Below are 15,392 nucleotides of genomic sequence, written 5' to 3'. Positions count from 1 at the left end.
CAATGTCCCACAAACAGTCGTAGATTGAAAATGACCAATTTATTATTGTTTTTTTTTTTTTTTTTGAGGGATTATTATTAGGCTCTGTGTGGAGTAAGGAAACTTGCCCAAGGTTTCGCCCTGCCTGGAATTGAACTCAGATCTCTCGCTTGCAAAGCGAGTGCTCTAACCACTGAGCTACAGGACTCCAAATCAACAATTGGAACTGTGATGTTCCATGTAATTCTAATCAATACTGTTGAGCTTTGCAGAACCATAATTTTGCATTTGGGGACATTTACCATCCTGTTCCACTGGGTGGCCCAGTGTTCAAGATGCTGTGTGCGTTCATAAAGTCCCAGGTGAGTTTGCCAGCAGCCCAATATTGTCCACAAACAGAAGCTGGATCTTGGAGCTGGAATTGTTCTTGTGGTGATGATGCTTTCGCAATGATGTTAAGAACATGAATTTGAGAATTTTGTACCAGAATCTCAGGTGGTGTATCAGGATAGAGTTTTTCACCTTGAAGGAATATTTACTTCCAGATTCAAAATCTCTTCCTCCAAATTTCTTTTCCCATGGGCATTTTTTCTTTCTATTGGTGTACAGATCTATAGATGGCAGTCGTCTCTGATACTCTGCCATTCACGTGGCTATTATTAATGTGCTTGAGTCTGGAAATTTAATTCTTGCAGGCTATTAACCATGTTGGAGGACAATGAATTATAGCCGAGTCAAATTGGGCTCTTTTGTGCATGTTGCAGTGGAATTCAGTGGATAGCTATTGGAAGCAGGCACTATAGTTGTTGTTTCCTTATTTTTTAGTGCTGAGGCAAATCTAGTGCACCGCTTGCTGCCTTGGCTGTTATCAGCTAAATCAGCACAGATCAGAATTTTAATCTGCAACCTGTTCTGTATTGCTAATCCTGCACTGGGATACTCCTCTACTCACCCTACCCACTAGGCCTTCAGAGAGCTATTTTCCAAAGCTATAACATCTAAACTCGTAACACCATTGTGCAACAGTTACCAGAGACATTTCTACAGGTTGTTTTGCCTGATTGGAAGCACAAGGTTCTGTTGAAAATTCTTTCAGTGGAGTCCTGTAGCGCAGCTGTTAGAGCACTCCCCTCGCAAGCGAGAGGATCTGGGTTCGATTCTCGGGCACTGCAAAAGAAGCCAGAGGCAAGTTTCCTTACTACACACACCTCTGTTTACCTAGCAGTAAGTAGAAACTTGGTTGTTAGACGATTGGCAGATCGCTTTTCCGGGGATAATAATCCCTTCAAAAAAATAATAATCACTTTGGTCACTCAATCCACGACTGTTTGTGGGATACTGCTGTGCGCAATTGGCTGTCACATTTCACCCACAAAATATAAAGTAAATTCATTTTACAATATATTCTGTGAAGCACTTTAGAGATGTTTTGAAGATATTATAAAGTGCTATATCAAATGCAAGGATTATTATTATTCACTTGCACATACCTCACAATCAGTATAGCAATGAATGATTTTTCAACTCAGGAAAAAACAGTCATGGTTGTTCAATATTCTTTATTTACATTTGTGGTATAATGCAGTAGTAACAAACCAGGATTATGTGCGATGAACCAATTGCAGTGGTAAACTAGAGGTCAACAGTGATGGACTTGTTTCACACAACATGCAATACCAGCATAAATAAATGTTCACGTAAGATCATTAATAAGAAGATTGAATACAAAATACAAAATAAATTAATGTAAATGGTCAACAATAAAGTAGAAGTCTCTTATTTTTTCAGATGGTTAAAGACTTACAATGTAGTACTTGGCAAGTAATGTGGCATTTCTTGTGTTTAGTTACACATTAAAAAAGTGAAATTTTGTTTTAACGACTTAGTCATTATAACCACACAGTAAATGCTGTGAAGCTCTTTGAGATGCCCTCCCATCCCTCTATATCAAATGTCAAATGGAAAGATTATTATTAGATGTGTCTGCGTTTGTCTTTCTAAATTGGGCACATCATTTCAAAGTTTTTATAATTTACAGCAAATGTAGAAAACTCAAAATGACCAGCTTGCTAAAACAAATTGGACAATTCTGAGCATGAACGAAATGCACAAAACTACATAAAATTTAGGAACACTTGTGCTCAAACTGGGCATCAAATTTGTATTTCCACAGGTTGGGTATCACAACTGCAATGCAACATCACAATACATTTTATAACTTTCTTCTTGGACAATGAAATAAATCAGAAATACTCAGTAAAATGGCCAAACCTAAGGCAAGTTTACTTTAAATTAGTAACACTCATTATACAATGAAACAAACAAGAATCTGCAAAAGTGTCTTTCTTCTCAGTACCCTAAAGAGAATGATTGATGAATTATTATACATATAGTACAAAAATGAATAACTTAAGAGTACAACTATACAGAGGAATCTTACAGTGACCTAAGAATGCCCCAAAGGCAATCCTTTGTTGTGTAATTGAGTTTGTACAATCTAGAGAGATGTATGATTTGCAAACAGCAGCCACTTTGGGAATGGACAATTAAATGTGCAACAATTTTCTCATGCCAATTTTAGTAAAATGTTTTAAAAGGTATGACATTTGACTGAAGGTTTTCATCTGAAGATCACTCCTTTCAAAGCAATTGAAGACATCTACCATAATCTTAGATACTTCCAGGCTTTTTCCAAATTTTCTATCTTGTAAGTGTGTTTATGATATTCTGTTACCAATACATGTTAAATGCAATATTTACTGAAGAATCCACGAGTGTGAAAAAATGGAAATACTGTATAGCTCAAGAAATGGTAACATTCCCTACCCGGAGCTTTTAGTCCTCTCTGTTCTCTACATTGGGAAGAAACTACAGAGATAAAGGAGTGTTTTACCTCCAAGACATCATCCTTTGTTCTGAGCCTCTGTTTAACACACTCTTTCCTCTTTTGCTAAACTACATAGGTATTGAATAAAATGTTCTCAAACAAGCAACTAAGTGCATGATTTAATCCATCTGATTTATGTTTCTTTAAAAAACAAAATATTACATACAAACTGTAGAGAAAATACAGTAGTTAACTTTTCTTCATTTCGGCTTTTGGCTTGATTGGCTGTTTGAATCCTAAACATACTGTTTTAGCCAAAACATTAATTATTTCCCAACATAATAAATTAAAAGACAAAATAATCAACTATATATTCAGATATTTTTTTAAAATCACAGTTTATGATATGTTCCCCTTTATTACAACTTTTTTTTACAGAAATAATATCTTACAAAAAAATGTTACTTTAAATGGAAATTGGTTTTATACTTATAAAGGAATTGAAATGTAACATATATATATATATGCAAGCACGTTTCATTCTACAGATGTTCAAAAAATGTTCCCTGGAAAACACAAAATAGTATTTTATTAATAGTAGAATCAACAGCTAGGGATAGAGGGGGCTCAGCCCACCCAAATCTATCTTTCAGATCACTAACTTCTCCAGTTTGGGCTAATGAGATGTTGCGGCTTGAAAGAGGGGGCTGCTCTCTGCGGTGTGTAACGGGACATGTGTATACAGTCAATTCACTTTACAGTATACTACTTTACAGTGGAGTCCTGTAGCTCAGTGGTTACAGCACTCGCCTCGCAAGCGAGAGACCTGGGTTCTATTCCCAGCAGGGTGAAATGTTGGGCAAGTTTCCTTACTCCACACGCCTCTGTTTACCTAGCAGTAAGTAGGAACCCAGTTATTCGTCGATTGGCGGATGGCTTTTCCAGGGATATTAATCTCTAAAAAAACAATAATAATTTGGTCACTCTATCTACGACTGTTTGTGGGACACTGCTGTGCACAATTGGCTGCCGCGTTTCGCCCAGAAATATAGAGTCAATTCACTTTACACTATATTCTGTGAAGCATCTAGAAGACGTGAAAATGCTATATTAAATGCAAGGATTATTACCAAGTAAAGTGAGTATAGCAGTCAATGAGTTGAGTGAGCGAGAATTAGATCCAGTGCCGACACACATACACAGCACATACACAAACAGACAGCGACACACATGCGCTCCACAGCCTTCAGCAAAGTGGGATCAGAATGTACAAGGAGAACACGACTCAGCTCAGCCTCCCCTTCCCCCCAAAGAATATTTTCACTCGCTGCGTATGAATGGACTCTCTCATTGAGCTCCCCCTAGCTTCACTGTCATTCAGGATTATGCTGACTGGCTCTCCAGTAACACAAACCACATATAATTTGGTACATTTAGTGAACCCAATTATACTGCTTTCACTTAAATGGATACAACTTTATCCTTAAAAGATTAATACCCCCTTCACCAGGCCCTATTTTATGCAGCACACAAGAACATTTGGATTTGGTAATGAGAGAAGTCTGTCATGTCATTTCTTTTACATAGACTAATGCACAAAAAACATTATATTACAATATGTTTTAAGTGCTTCTGAAATTTGCATAACTCAATCCTTGAATTCAGGGCCGAAGTGTTTGGGGCACAAATCTGTACATCACCTGGCATGCTCCTCTGTACTTTTTACCTAAGCGCAGTATTAAGTGGGAGGAAAGAGCAAAGAGGAAACAATAAATTCTAAATAATGCGCTTGCAGGGCCATATGCGACCCATAATTTCAACATATGATATATTTAACGCATATAACCAACTTTGATTTTTTAAAAAATCTTTCCTTTCACAGTATTATACTGCATGTACAAATAGTCCTACATTTAATACAAAAATTGTAAACCTATTGGAGAACCTAGCAAAAAGAACTAACAAATATACATATTTTAGTTTTTTTTTAGATTTGCATTTTAGAAAGTGTCCTTTGTCTTCAATAATCAGAGTACAAGTAGAAATGGTCTATTATATAACATAAGTAGTGCGTAGACTTACAAATCATCGGCAATGTCTGAATACATGCAGTCAGTGGAGCCACAGTACAGTAAATTAACCGTTCTGGTGCTGAGGTTTATTTGCACATCACAATATTTTTCATAAGCTAAATACCAACAAGAAAGCAAAGAAGATTGCAATGGAAAAATAGCACAGACCTCTATTCTTAGCAGTTTGAAGTAATTTGAAGAATCATAATTGTGCTACATTTTGTGAAACAGTGCAAAATGCAGTGGTAATTCAAATCAGTTACTTAATAAGATATACATTATTGATAGACAGTGGTTTCTGGTATTAGTTTAGTTATATGCTGAACTGAAGGACTCCTTTAATCATTTATTTACTTCATTTCATTATATAATGCCTAAAATGGATCATAAAATAATCAAAACTGCAAATAAATTATGGTGTCACGCATGATGCGCTAGTCCTGATTTAAACAGAATTTTTAATAATCATTTATCGACAGAATAAACCTATTCATTGTTAAATCAGAATTCTGTAAGAGAAGTTCTTTGAATATTTACATTGGCTTACTGTACACTCTTTGCATATGCTGTAATTCATGTAGGAAAGCAGTGCAGAATAGCCTGTGGCAACTTATTGCGGTGATTAAAGGTGTATTTTCAAATAACTGAGAATTTGGAGATTTTTATATAATCTCTTAAATAAATAGCATTGTTCATTGCTGCTGAATGCTCATTGCAAGTTCAGATTTCTGGTTAGTTAACCAAATATGTACATTTTTCACACATATTGTTTGCTTTCTCTGGTTGCTAAAATGTAGTTAAACCACAGATAACAAATTTAATTAATCTAAAATAGTACACATTCTACAATTTTTTACACTAACCTAATAACTCCTCTGGTGGCTGAACCATTTCTTTGTGATAACATAAAGCAAATTAACCACTTTCAATATTAAATTATTTAGAACAAAACAAATTAAACTAAAAAATTTAAATACATTGTAAAGTTGGTTTTATCCAAACTCTGTGGTATAAACAATTTGATGGGCAATAGTAAGCTACTTATTGAGTTTTGACACTCAGACCTTCATAATTTATTTGTCATTCGTTATTCTTCATTTAGGAAACTTTTCTCACTTATGGACAAAACAGATGTCCAATTAACTCTCATTATTCCCATTGACTATCATTATTCCCATTAAGTTTCCTTTGCTTCCCTTTACAAAATTAAAGTACAAGATAACAGTTTATATAATTCTGCAACCTTCAAAAGAAAATATCAGATCTTTTAACAGTGCCTCACCTATAATTTTTTTGGCACTGGAGATTTACTACAGTGATTAGGCAAGTAGTTCCCAATTGTCAATAATTCCAATTATCCAGTGCGTTGCAAGACAGTCACAATTTTGTGCTGGAGTGTTCTTCTTTGACAATGGTGACAACAGCATTTAAAGATCATACTTCAGTTCCTTGAACGTAAATTAATTATAGAAAATGAATGATCCTGTTCACCCCAATACATAGGAATATCATGCAAATGCAGCATTATCATGGCAACATAACAATTCACAGACTGTCCTGGTTAAAGTATAGTTCAGCATTATGATAACCTATTGGGAAAAGATATATGTCAGCAGATTTCAGGTTCAAATCCTGGTCTGCACTTTTCTTTGGTTAGCCGGGTGTCTGACACATGCGGAAACCCATCACCATGCTTAAGAGTATCTATACCAAACTGAGAATTTCATGCATCTCATCTACACATGGAAATCCAGAGATAGATTATTGGTAACCTCACCTGGGATACTGCAATTGGCATGATTCTGGGTTAGGAAGGATAAAATGAGTTGGGTATAAAATCAGCCAGGTGCCAGGTCTAGCTGCAATCCACTGACTCCCGTTGAAAGGTGTGCATATTGGGTGATAAGAGCATTGAGCTGAGCTGCAAGCCCTCTCTCCTTCACTGATCAAATACCCTGCCAACACTCACTGTTCTTCAAGCTCAAGCATGAATAGTGGCTCCTGGAGGGATATTCTGGAAGGTACTAGGTGCCCATGGAACTTTAACTCGATAAAGGAAAGAGTCAAATCCTTTCAGGAGAAAAAAGGTAGAGAATGGAAGGAAAAACTTAGGTTACACTCTCAGTTATCGCTGTGTTTGTGTATCGCTCAATATTACCTCTTAGAAACAGAGAACCATGTGTATGAAGAGTTGTTATTTGGTCAATGATCAAGGTAGACCAAATGACACACTATACTACTGTGTGAATTTGGTTCAAATATATGACAAAATTCTGAAAGAGAAGCAAATTTTATTGTTGATAGCATCACTTTCCTGTCAAGCCTTGTTTTGCCACTATTCATACATCTGCTTCACATACATTTTTGTTGCTGAGTTAAAGTGTCCAAAAATGAAAGCAGAAATTGTTCTAAATTTTTTGTTTAAACCAAAGAACGAGCAGCTAAATTGGCTGCCGATGCAGTTGAGCTGCAGAGCAATCTCTTGCAATATGACTTTAACTTTTTATTTTTTTGAGTTCTACAAGTATAATGAAAATAATATTTTGCACTGACAGGCATGATTGGCTATGCAATGATATAATCAGATGAGTCAAATCATTTGGCATTCTGTGTTTACAAATGTGCTAAAGAGCTTTGAAGCCCTTCCAAAATATCTGAATATGAATAAAACTGTAATTTCCCCCTTTCAAGACTTGTCCACTATTGCTTTCTACTGACAGTTATCCTGGCAGCTGAGACAGTCTGGGCTGCACTTCTGCTAAGCATTTGTAAAGGTTATTTCTTGATCAGCTTACAAGACATGTAATTGAAGAGAGTTGGGGCTAAGTCTGTAAGATGTTCTTCGGGCAGGTTTAAAGTGCTGTGTTCTACATCACAATCACTCTATTACGCTTAGTAGAAATGGAAGAAACTCATTAAGTTACCGTCCAAATTGATTTCAAACCATTCAGGGTTAGAGTCCAAGTCTCTACCTCTGGTCTCCCATAAAATAAATTTAGGTTGCACTCGTGATAGCTATATTGAATAAAGGCTTTTTTAAAAAAAAGTAATATGGTTTTATCAATAAATATGTTCCAAACTCATTTTAACCTGTTCCTGCTTTATTTGTATTAAATGTATTTAAATATTTAAATTAAGTTTTTAAATGTACTTAACTGTATCTCTGATAATAGTTACTTATTATTTCTGTAATATTTAATCTCCAATCACTACATTGAAGGTTAAATGATATTTCAATGCAGCAGATATCTTCACCTCTAGGATGGACTGAAATTAAGGGGTAAAACTTTTGTTCATCAATATTCTTCTGTTCCATATTGTAAATTACAGATGTGCAACCCACTAGAAACATCAGGTGTAGGAAATGAAATAATATCTGAAGTATTATTGTCTGTTTGAACATAAAATATGATCTTCACTTCAGGACAAGACTTTGTGTTACAATGGAAAAGTCTGATCAACTTAAAATTTCAGAATTAAATTATGATCTTAAGCAAAATATAATGTAATCGTATTAATTTCCTCCCCAATGCAAAAAATTGTGGGGATCAAAAAATAAGGACTCAAAAAATCTGATATGAAACAATTTGTGATATTAATTGATACCATCTTATCAGATTTTGACCGTGGAGGGCACCACCGTTGATTATTATGTGGCATAGGCTGATTGGAATAAAGCAGGCAACTGTACAGTATTACCAAATGGTATTTTGGAAAGTTATTCAACCAAAGTTAATCAACCAAAAGATGCATTTTGGAAACTTCTGGTGCCACTAACATAAAATATACACATTTATAACACTTCAAAGATTTTGAAATCACCATTATTTAATGTCTAGCTTTAGACATTCCCCTCTGCTAAAAATATGCATTCCTTCAAATTTGTTGGAAAGAGCATTTAAGTGACATTGCTTCAAAAGTGTTCATACTGTATAAACAATCAGCAGTGCTGCCTGTCATTTTAATAGCAAGTCTAACGGTGATCATTTATTTAACCACTTGAACATAACATATTCTAATACTTTTCATATAGATTCTCTATTTCAACAACGTAAACAGAAATGTCTTCAACAGGGATTTAAAGTACTGGGAGCATTTACCAAAAAAGCACCCTAATGTTTGTTTAATTTTAGGAATGGTTATTAGAAAATGCATGAATGTTAAATCGGTATTATCAGGAAGTTCTGATTTTGTTTGCTGATGACTCCACTTACACTTTTACTGACTCTATAGACACATGTTCATACTCAGTCTGGTATAATTATTTAAACCTAGGATCCAGTTACATCTTTAAAGGATTTTGAAGAATGTAGAGTCAGACCCTACAGGAAAAATTACAAGTTTTTATAAGATGCATAAAGATTTTTTTAGGAGGGGTCAAAAGTCTTTGTTTCAGTTAGCTTCCTCTTGTCCAAAGGAACAGTTCTCAGGCATTTAGATTTTCTTTCAGAAATTTATTAATACATTGAAATAATTTAAATAAAATTTATTTTCACAAATAGGAGAGCTCATATCTGATTTTCAAAGCTCTATGGTTAGATTTAAATATATTGTGAAAGTGCAGGTGGAATTGTTTGAACAACCTGCCATTTACATGTTAATCGGTCAGGGTTGACAACCTTATAAACTTGGCAAATAGCAAAACTGTCCATTCTCTCTTAATCGTTCTTGTGATGATAGCATCTAATCAGAGATCTTGTGTTCTTTCTTGTGTCAGATAAATTATCAACAGCCTGAACAATGGAGAAACAAGCTTGTTTCAGCAAAGGAATAATGACTATCAGTGCTTCAGGACCATCTTCAGGTAATACCTGTGATCTATTCTGTGAGTAGATCAGGGAAGAACTGATTTCTGATGTGAACAAGGCCAAACAACAAAGTGGTTGCTTATAATAAAAAAACAACCTATACAGTTTTGACACAATTCAACAAAATATATCTCCTCTTCCATTCTGACATATCATTTTGTACCAGCTTAGTTTCCCAGAGCTGTACATAGGATATCTTTCCAAAGTTTATCATTTGTAATATGTATTGCTACTTTAGGCTTTTCAGGGGCTCGCTGGATTGCCTCACGTCGGTCCACTCTTGCATGGTGTTCTGTAAAGCTTGGGTCCTTTCTTTGTCCACTTGTACATAATCAACCTTTTCATCTGATGTCACCGAGGATGTGGAAGGCTGGTTAAAAAACACAGAACATGGAGTTGAGTGAACTTGTTCCAATAACTCAAGTTAATATACAGTGGAGCTCTATTATAATGTGGATCCATAAGTTCCCAAAATGCGGTATAATGGTGCACGATTGCCGGTCAGCTCTTCCACATTCACCATCAACACACACAGAAAGATGAAACAATAGTTGGTAGTGAGAAGCCAAAATGGCTGACTTCTGCATCCTCGGGTCGCTGCCAACATCACTTCCTGAACACAGCACATGCGCAGCATGCAGGAAGTGATGTCATCAGCAACCTGATGACCTGGAGGTCAACCATTTTCATTCATACTCAGTGCCCAGGAAGCGATATTGTAGTCTACCCATGACTATTAATGCTAAGGTTTTTGTGTACATTGTTGGAGGTGCCGTCCTTCGGACGGGATGTTAAACATAAACCTGTCTATTTAGGGGTCGTTAAAGATCCCACGGCACTATTTGAAAAGAGATGGAAGTTTCTCCCGGTATCATAGCCGACAATCCCCAAATTAAAATTGGTCACTCACTACATGGCTGCTTGTGGGACATTGCTGTGTGCAAACTGACTGCTGTATTCGCCCACAAATACACTGACACTCCACTTTATAGTATATACTGTGAAACACATTGGGACCTGCTCCTAATGTGAAAACGGTATACCGAATGTGAGGATTATTAATACTGTATTACGATATCACTAGGCTAACCCAAGCATTACTTCTAGATTACCCAATAACTATGTACTCACATATCCCTTAGTAACACCCAACAAATATAACCTTTATTTGCAGAAATTAAGCTGCCAGTCACAGTTACAGTCACCTTCTTCAGCAGGAAAAAGAAGCATAATTTAGGAGAGGGACAGTGTTCTGTTTCGATGTCCATTTGTCATGCATTTTCAGTAATTAATACATATGAGGTAACTGCATAATTTTTTTAAAAGAGTTATGAACAATCCTATGCAAAATACGACTTGTATAAAAGGGGTATTTGATGTATTAATAATAATAATAATCCTAGCGCTTTACACGTCTTCTCGACGTCTCAAAGCCTTCACAGAATATGCTGTAAAGTGAATTGATCATATATTTGTGGGCGAAACGCTGCAGCCAATTGCGCACAGCAGTGTCCCACAAACAGTCGTGGATTGAAAATGACCAATTTATTATTATTTTGTTTTGGAGGGATTATTATTAGGTGTGTGGAGTAAGGAAACTTGCCCAAGGTTTCGGCTGCCTGGAATTGAACCCAGGTGTCTCGCTTGCAAGGCGAGTGCTCGAACCACTGAGCTACAGGACTCCACATTGGCTTATTGGTTTATCATGTTGAAATGTCTCAAAGTGGCTCATTTTATTCTGTAAATAATAGTAATGCTTACATTTGATATAAAGCCTTATCATATCACTGAGACATATCAAAGCGCTTCACAGAATATATTGTAAAGTGAATTGACTGTATTTTGTGGGCGAAACACGGCAGCCAATTGCACACAGCAGTGTCCCACAAACAGTCATGAATTGATGTGGCCAAATTTTTTTTTTTAAGGGATTATTACCCACGGAGAACGATCGGCCAATCTACTTACTGCTTGGTAAACAGAGGCGTGTGGAGTAAGAAACCTTGCCTAAGGTTTCGCCCAGCCCGGGAATCAAACCCAGGTCCTCTCGCTTATGACGTGAGTGCTCTAACCACTACATTATAGGACTCCATGGTTAGAAAACTAAAGTGTAATGACTGAGTTTTGTAATACAACAGCCAGCATACCACACACAGACATGAAATGAACGATCACATTTTTATTGTGTCAGCTTTAACACACATATAAAGCTTGATGAACACAGAGATGCAAATTGAAGAATTTACCTTTCGATGAGGACCAGGAGAACTCGGCTGGAAATCCAATGACAAGTAGTCAACACTCCCACTTTTTCTGGTAACAGGGCTGCCTGTTGCAACATTCATCGGAGAGGTAGAAACTGGATTCTGCTGTTATTTAAGCAAATTAAATGGAAAATATTTGTCTTTCATTATTATGATGGCAGGGGATATACATAAAGTAATTTTTAACCAAACTACGGATTTATAGCTTTCTAATAATCATTATTACAACAACAAAAACAATTTAAACTTATATAGTACTTTGGGAGTACCTCTTCACACAATTGACTGGGAGTCTGTGTTGGGTGGGGATAGGAGTGGGAGGTGGAGGGGGAAGGGAAGGTGGTTTAAAGCTCTGTCGAATAGATAGGTTTTCAGGCATGTATTGAAGGTGGGGAGGAAGAGGGCAAGGCTAATTCAAGGTACAAAATAGGTGCAAGGGCAAGTAACAATTCAAAGAGCAGAATATTTTAGAGAACTGACGTTTATACAATAAACTCCAGATAACTTAACCCTGCCTTAACTCGTCACTCTCACTTAAGTCCTCATGCCGGCAGTATCCCAGCCATTTCCCATGCACAATATTAACCAGGGATTTTGTTTTAGTTGTCAATCTGCTTAACACATAACTGGTCGCACTGTAGAAATTCTTGTAAGTACTTACAATGTAAAAATGATCGGATAACTTGTCCTATGGCGTCTTGAATCGCAGAGGCCTCCTGCCCCACTTCCTGCCCTATCACAGGATAGGATGGGAGGCCATGGAGCGACCCTCCAATAGACCAGAGACCTCTCTGATGTAACCTGAGCATACATGACTAGTGCACGCTCAGATGTGGTGTCCCCAGCAAGTGAGTGCTGGCTGAGCGAGAGAGAGCAGCATTGAGTGGCCTGGGCGCATAAAGTAAGGACCTATAGCTAACTCGTCGCTTTGGATAATTCATCACTTGTCCCTTTTCCTTTGGAGTGACAAGTTACCAGAGTCTACTATATTTAAATAGAAACTGCTCTCTTTAAGCTACTAAGTTTAACTGGAGAAATTCTAGCTGGGCCTAGATCTACTCACTTGAAATATCATTTAGAGCGTCCAGAATTTAATTCATAAAATAACTTACAGAAATCTGACTTTAAAATTAAATCTGCACTTAAGAATTTGCCAAATTCTTGATGCTCTACAATGTTACATAGATAATGTAAATCTAAGACCCAGGTGAAATTTCTCTCCATATCATTGACAATCTACGTGAAATTGCTCTTAAACTTGCTCATTCATATTAAATCGCCTATTTGTACTTTACTTTGCTCCAAGAATGCTTGTAGTTTATGTGCAGTTTATCATGGTCATGAACTTTTGTCTTACAGTGTCAAACAATATTGTGAGATGAATGAAACAGTTTTATTTAGGTCAATATACTTAATGGATTGAAATAAGTTCTATTAGGCAGTAAGGATGTATAGTACAATGGTGCAGCAATATGCTGTGCCGTGGAACGGTTGGCTTTGATGCTACAATTCCCCAATAGTTGAATCTTGGGACTACCAGTGCTGAATGGAGGTCCAGAAACAATCAGCAAAATTGAAGATAGGGTCATCTTAATGTACATGATTAATGTTAGACTTAAGATTGGTATTTGCAGGAAAAGACCAAGGAAAGAGTCCCCTAATTGTTTCCTTGGTCAGAAAATCCTCATTCAAAAGACTTAATTTAAATTCTTTTTCTGTAAGTTATTTTATGAATCAAGGTAAACCAATTTCAAAGTGAAGACTGAATTCAATTATATATAAAGTCAGAAAAGGCTGATAAAGTAATAAAATAATAGCCTTTTAATCAAACAATTTGTACAAAAGTATGAAATACACTGTTGAAATTTTCTTTTTTATATGAAGCAATAAGATATGAATTACAGAAAATAGTCATTAGTCAATTACTGTATATCCTGCTTCTGATCAGGTTTATTGATTGCAAAAATGAATTGATCTCGAGAAAATGTTTCCAACTCAAGTACTTACCATTGGAACGTAGTTCTCTTCACTGTCTCCTGAGTCAGTGCTGGTGACACTCTGTGTTGATAAGGGGCGACAATTTTGTGAAGAAATAGGATTCATAGCTCCCCTGGAAACAAACAAAACAAATCAACAGTTATTCCAGGCTTAAAACAAAATGTCATTTGCTACTAGAATCCTAGCTAAATTTAGCCACCTGAAAGCTGAAGGGGGTCTCTTTCCATTGATAGCTTAATCCTCAAGTACATTTATGGCATCACCAATCCTTGCAAACTGAATCAGATATGGTTCAGAAATTACCATCCATTTTTAATGCACATCGCTGACCAATAATAGACAATGTATTTTAACAAAAGGCTAATCAGTTACATTGCATTTATTACATGATCTTGGGATGCCTCAGGACATCCCCCCAATGTGAAAGGCCCTAGACAAATGTGATTTGTTGTTGTTGTTATTACAGGATCAAGATTATTTAATCATAATGGGTTCAGTTGTTCTTCACCTTTCTCCCCAATCCTTTTATGCTCTGTCTCCCAATTTTCCTAAATCCTCTGTTTCCTTCTATTTCTGTCCACCACCCTATTTGCCTTTTTAACAATTTGTGGAACATCATCCTCCATCATACAGTTTTTAAGATAGTATTGTAGGAATTCTATATGATATTAACATTGAAGACAAAGGTCTTCAGACTATGATCGTGAGAAACTTCAGGATTTAGGACCAGAAAGTTCTAGATCTTAATTCCAGCAACTTACGTCCTCCCAACATGAAAGGCATTATACAAATGTAATTTTGTTGTTGTTGTTCATACTTATAAACTACAGTTATCAAAGAATGATATAAATTTTCAGCACTAAAGGGGCCGTTCTGTGATTGTAATGTCATCATTATTGCAATCCCTTAACAAAATGGGTCGGGCAAACAATTTGCTCTGCTAGTAAAAGGTGTGCAAGAGTGACATGGGTTGATTTGCTCTTTGATCCACAGTAGCACGTCAATTATCCGTATGTTTGTTCCAATGAAGAAATGGATGTGATGATGCGAGATACCAGCATAAAAAAAAACTGAAGAAAGCTCCATGCCAATTGTCAAAGGAATCTACCTAATTCTCCAGATTTGTCTCCATTCTTATCTCACCACCATTCAACCTAATAAAATAATAATCCTAGTTATTAATATTAATAATCAAAATAAATTCACTGTATATTTTGTGGTTGAAACCTAAACTTGCTCCCCTCCACATTCCTCCCCCCACTACCCCCGCACCATCACAGAAATCAAATATAGATGATATATAGTTGAGAAGATTTCCCAGTATAAATTCACATTGTTAGGGTCTGTAAATCTATTGACTTGAGAATATGAGTCTCTCATCCACAAAGATTTGTACCACCAATCAGAGTACCCGTTTGGCTATAAATTGGTATACTATCAACTA

General features: G+C 36.2%; 1 protein-coding gene across 1 annotated transcript in view; it reads right to left on the bottom strand.

The window, feature by feature from the left end:
- Window positions 1-9,322: 9,322 nt before the first annotated feature.
- gab2 (GRB2-associated binding protein 2) overlaps window positions 9,323-15,392 on the bottom strand; it is an 82,643-nt gene continuing 76,573 nt past the window's right edge. The window contains exons 10-12 of the mRNA XM_042334297.1: window positions 13,958-14,060; window positions 11,933-12,055; window positions 9,323-10,056 (exon numbers count right to left, since the gene is read on the bottom strand). Coding sequence (XP_042190231.1) covers window positions 9,916-10,056; window positions 11,933-12,055; window positions 13,958-14,060 — 367 coding nt within the window. The 3' untranslated portion in view covers window positions 9,323-9,915. The remainder of the gene's footprint in view (window positions 10,057-11,932; window positions 12,056-13,957; window positions 14,061-15,392) is intronic.

This window comes from Callorhinchus milii, unplaced genomic scaffold, assembly GCF_018977255.1.
Source record: "Callorhinchus milii isolate IMCB2004 unplaced genomic scaffold, IMCB_Cmil_1.0 Scaffold4, whole genome shotgun sequence".
Lineage (NCBI taxonomy): Eukaryota > Metazoa > Chordata > Chondrichthyes > Chimaeriformes > Callorhinchidae > Callorhinchus > Callorhinchus milii.
Note: the sequence above shows the minus strand (reverse complement) of the source record. Positions and strands in the feature narration are given on the sequence as shown.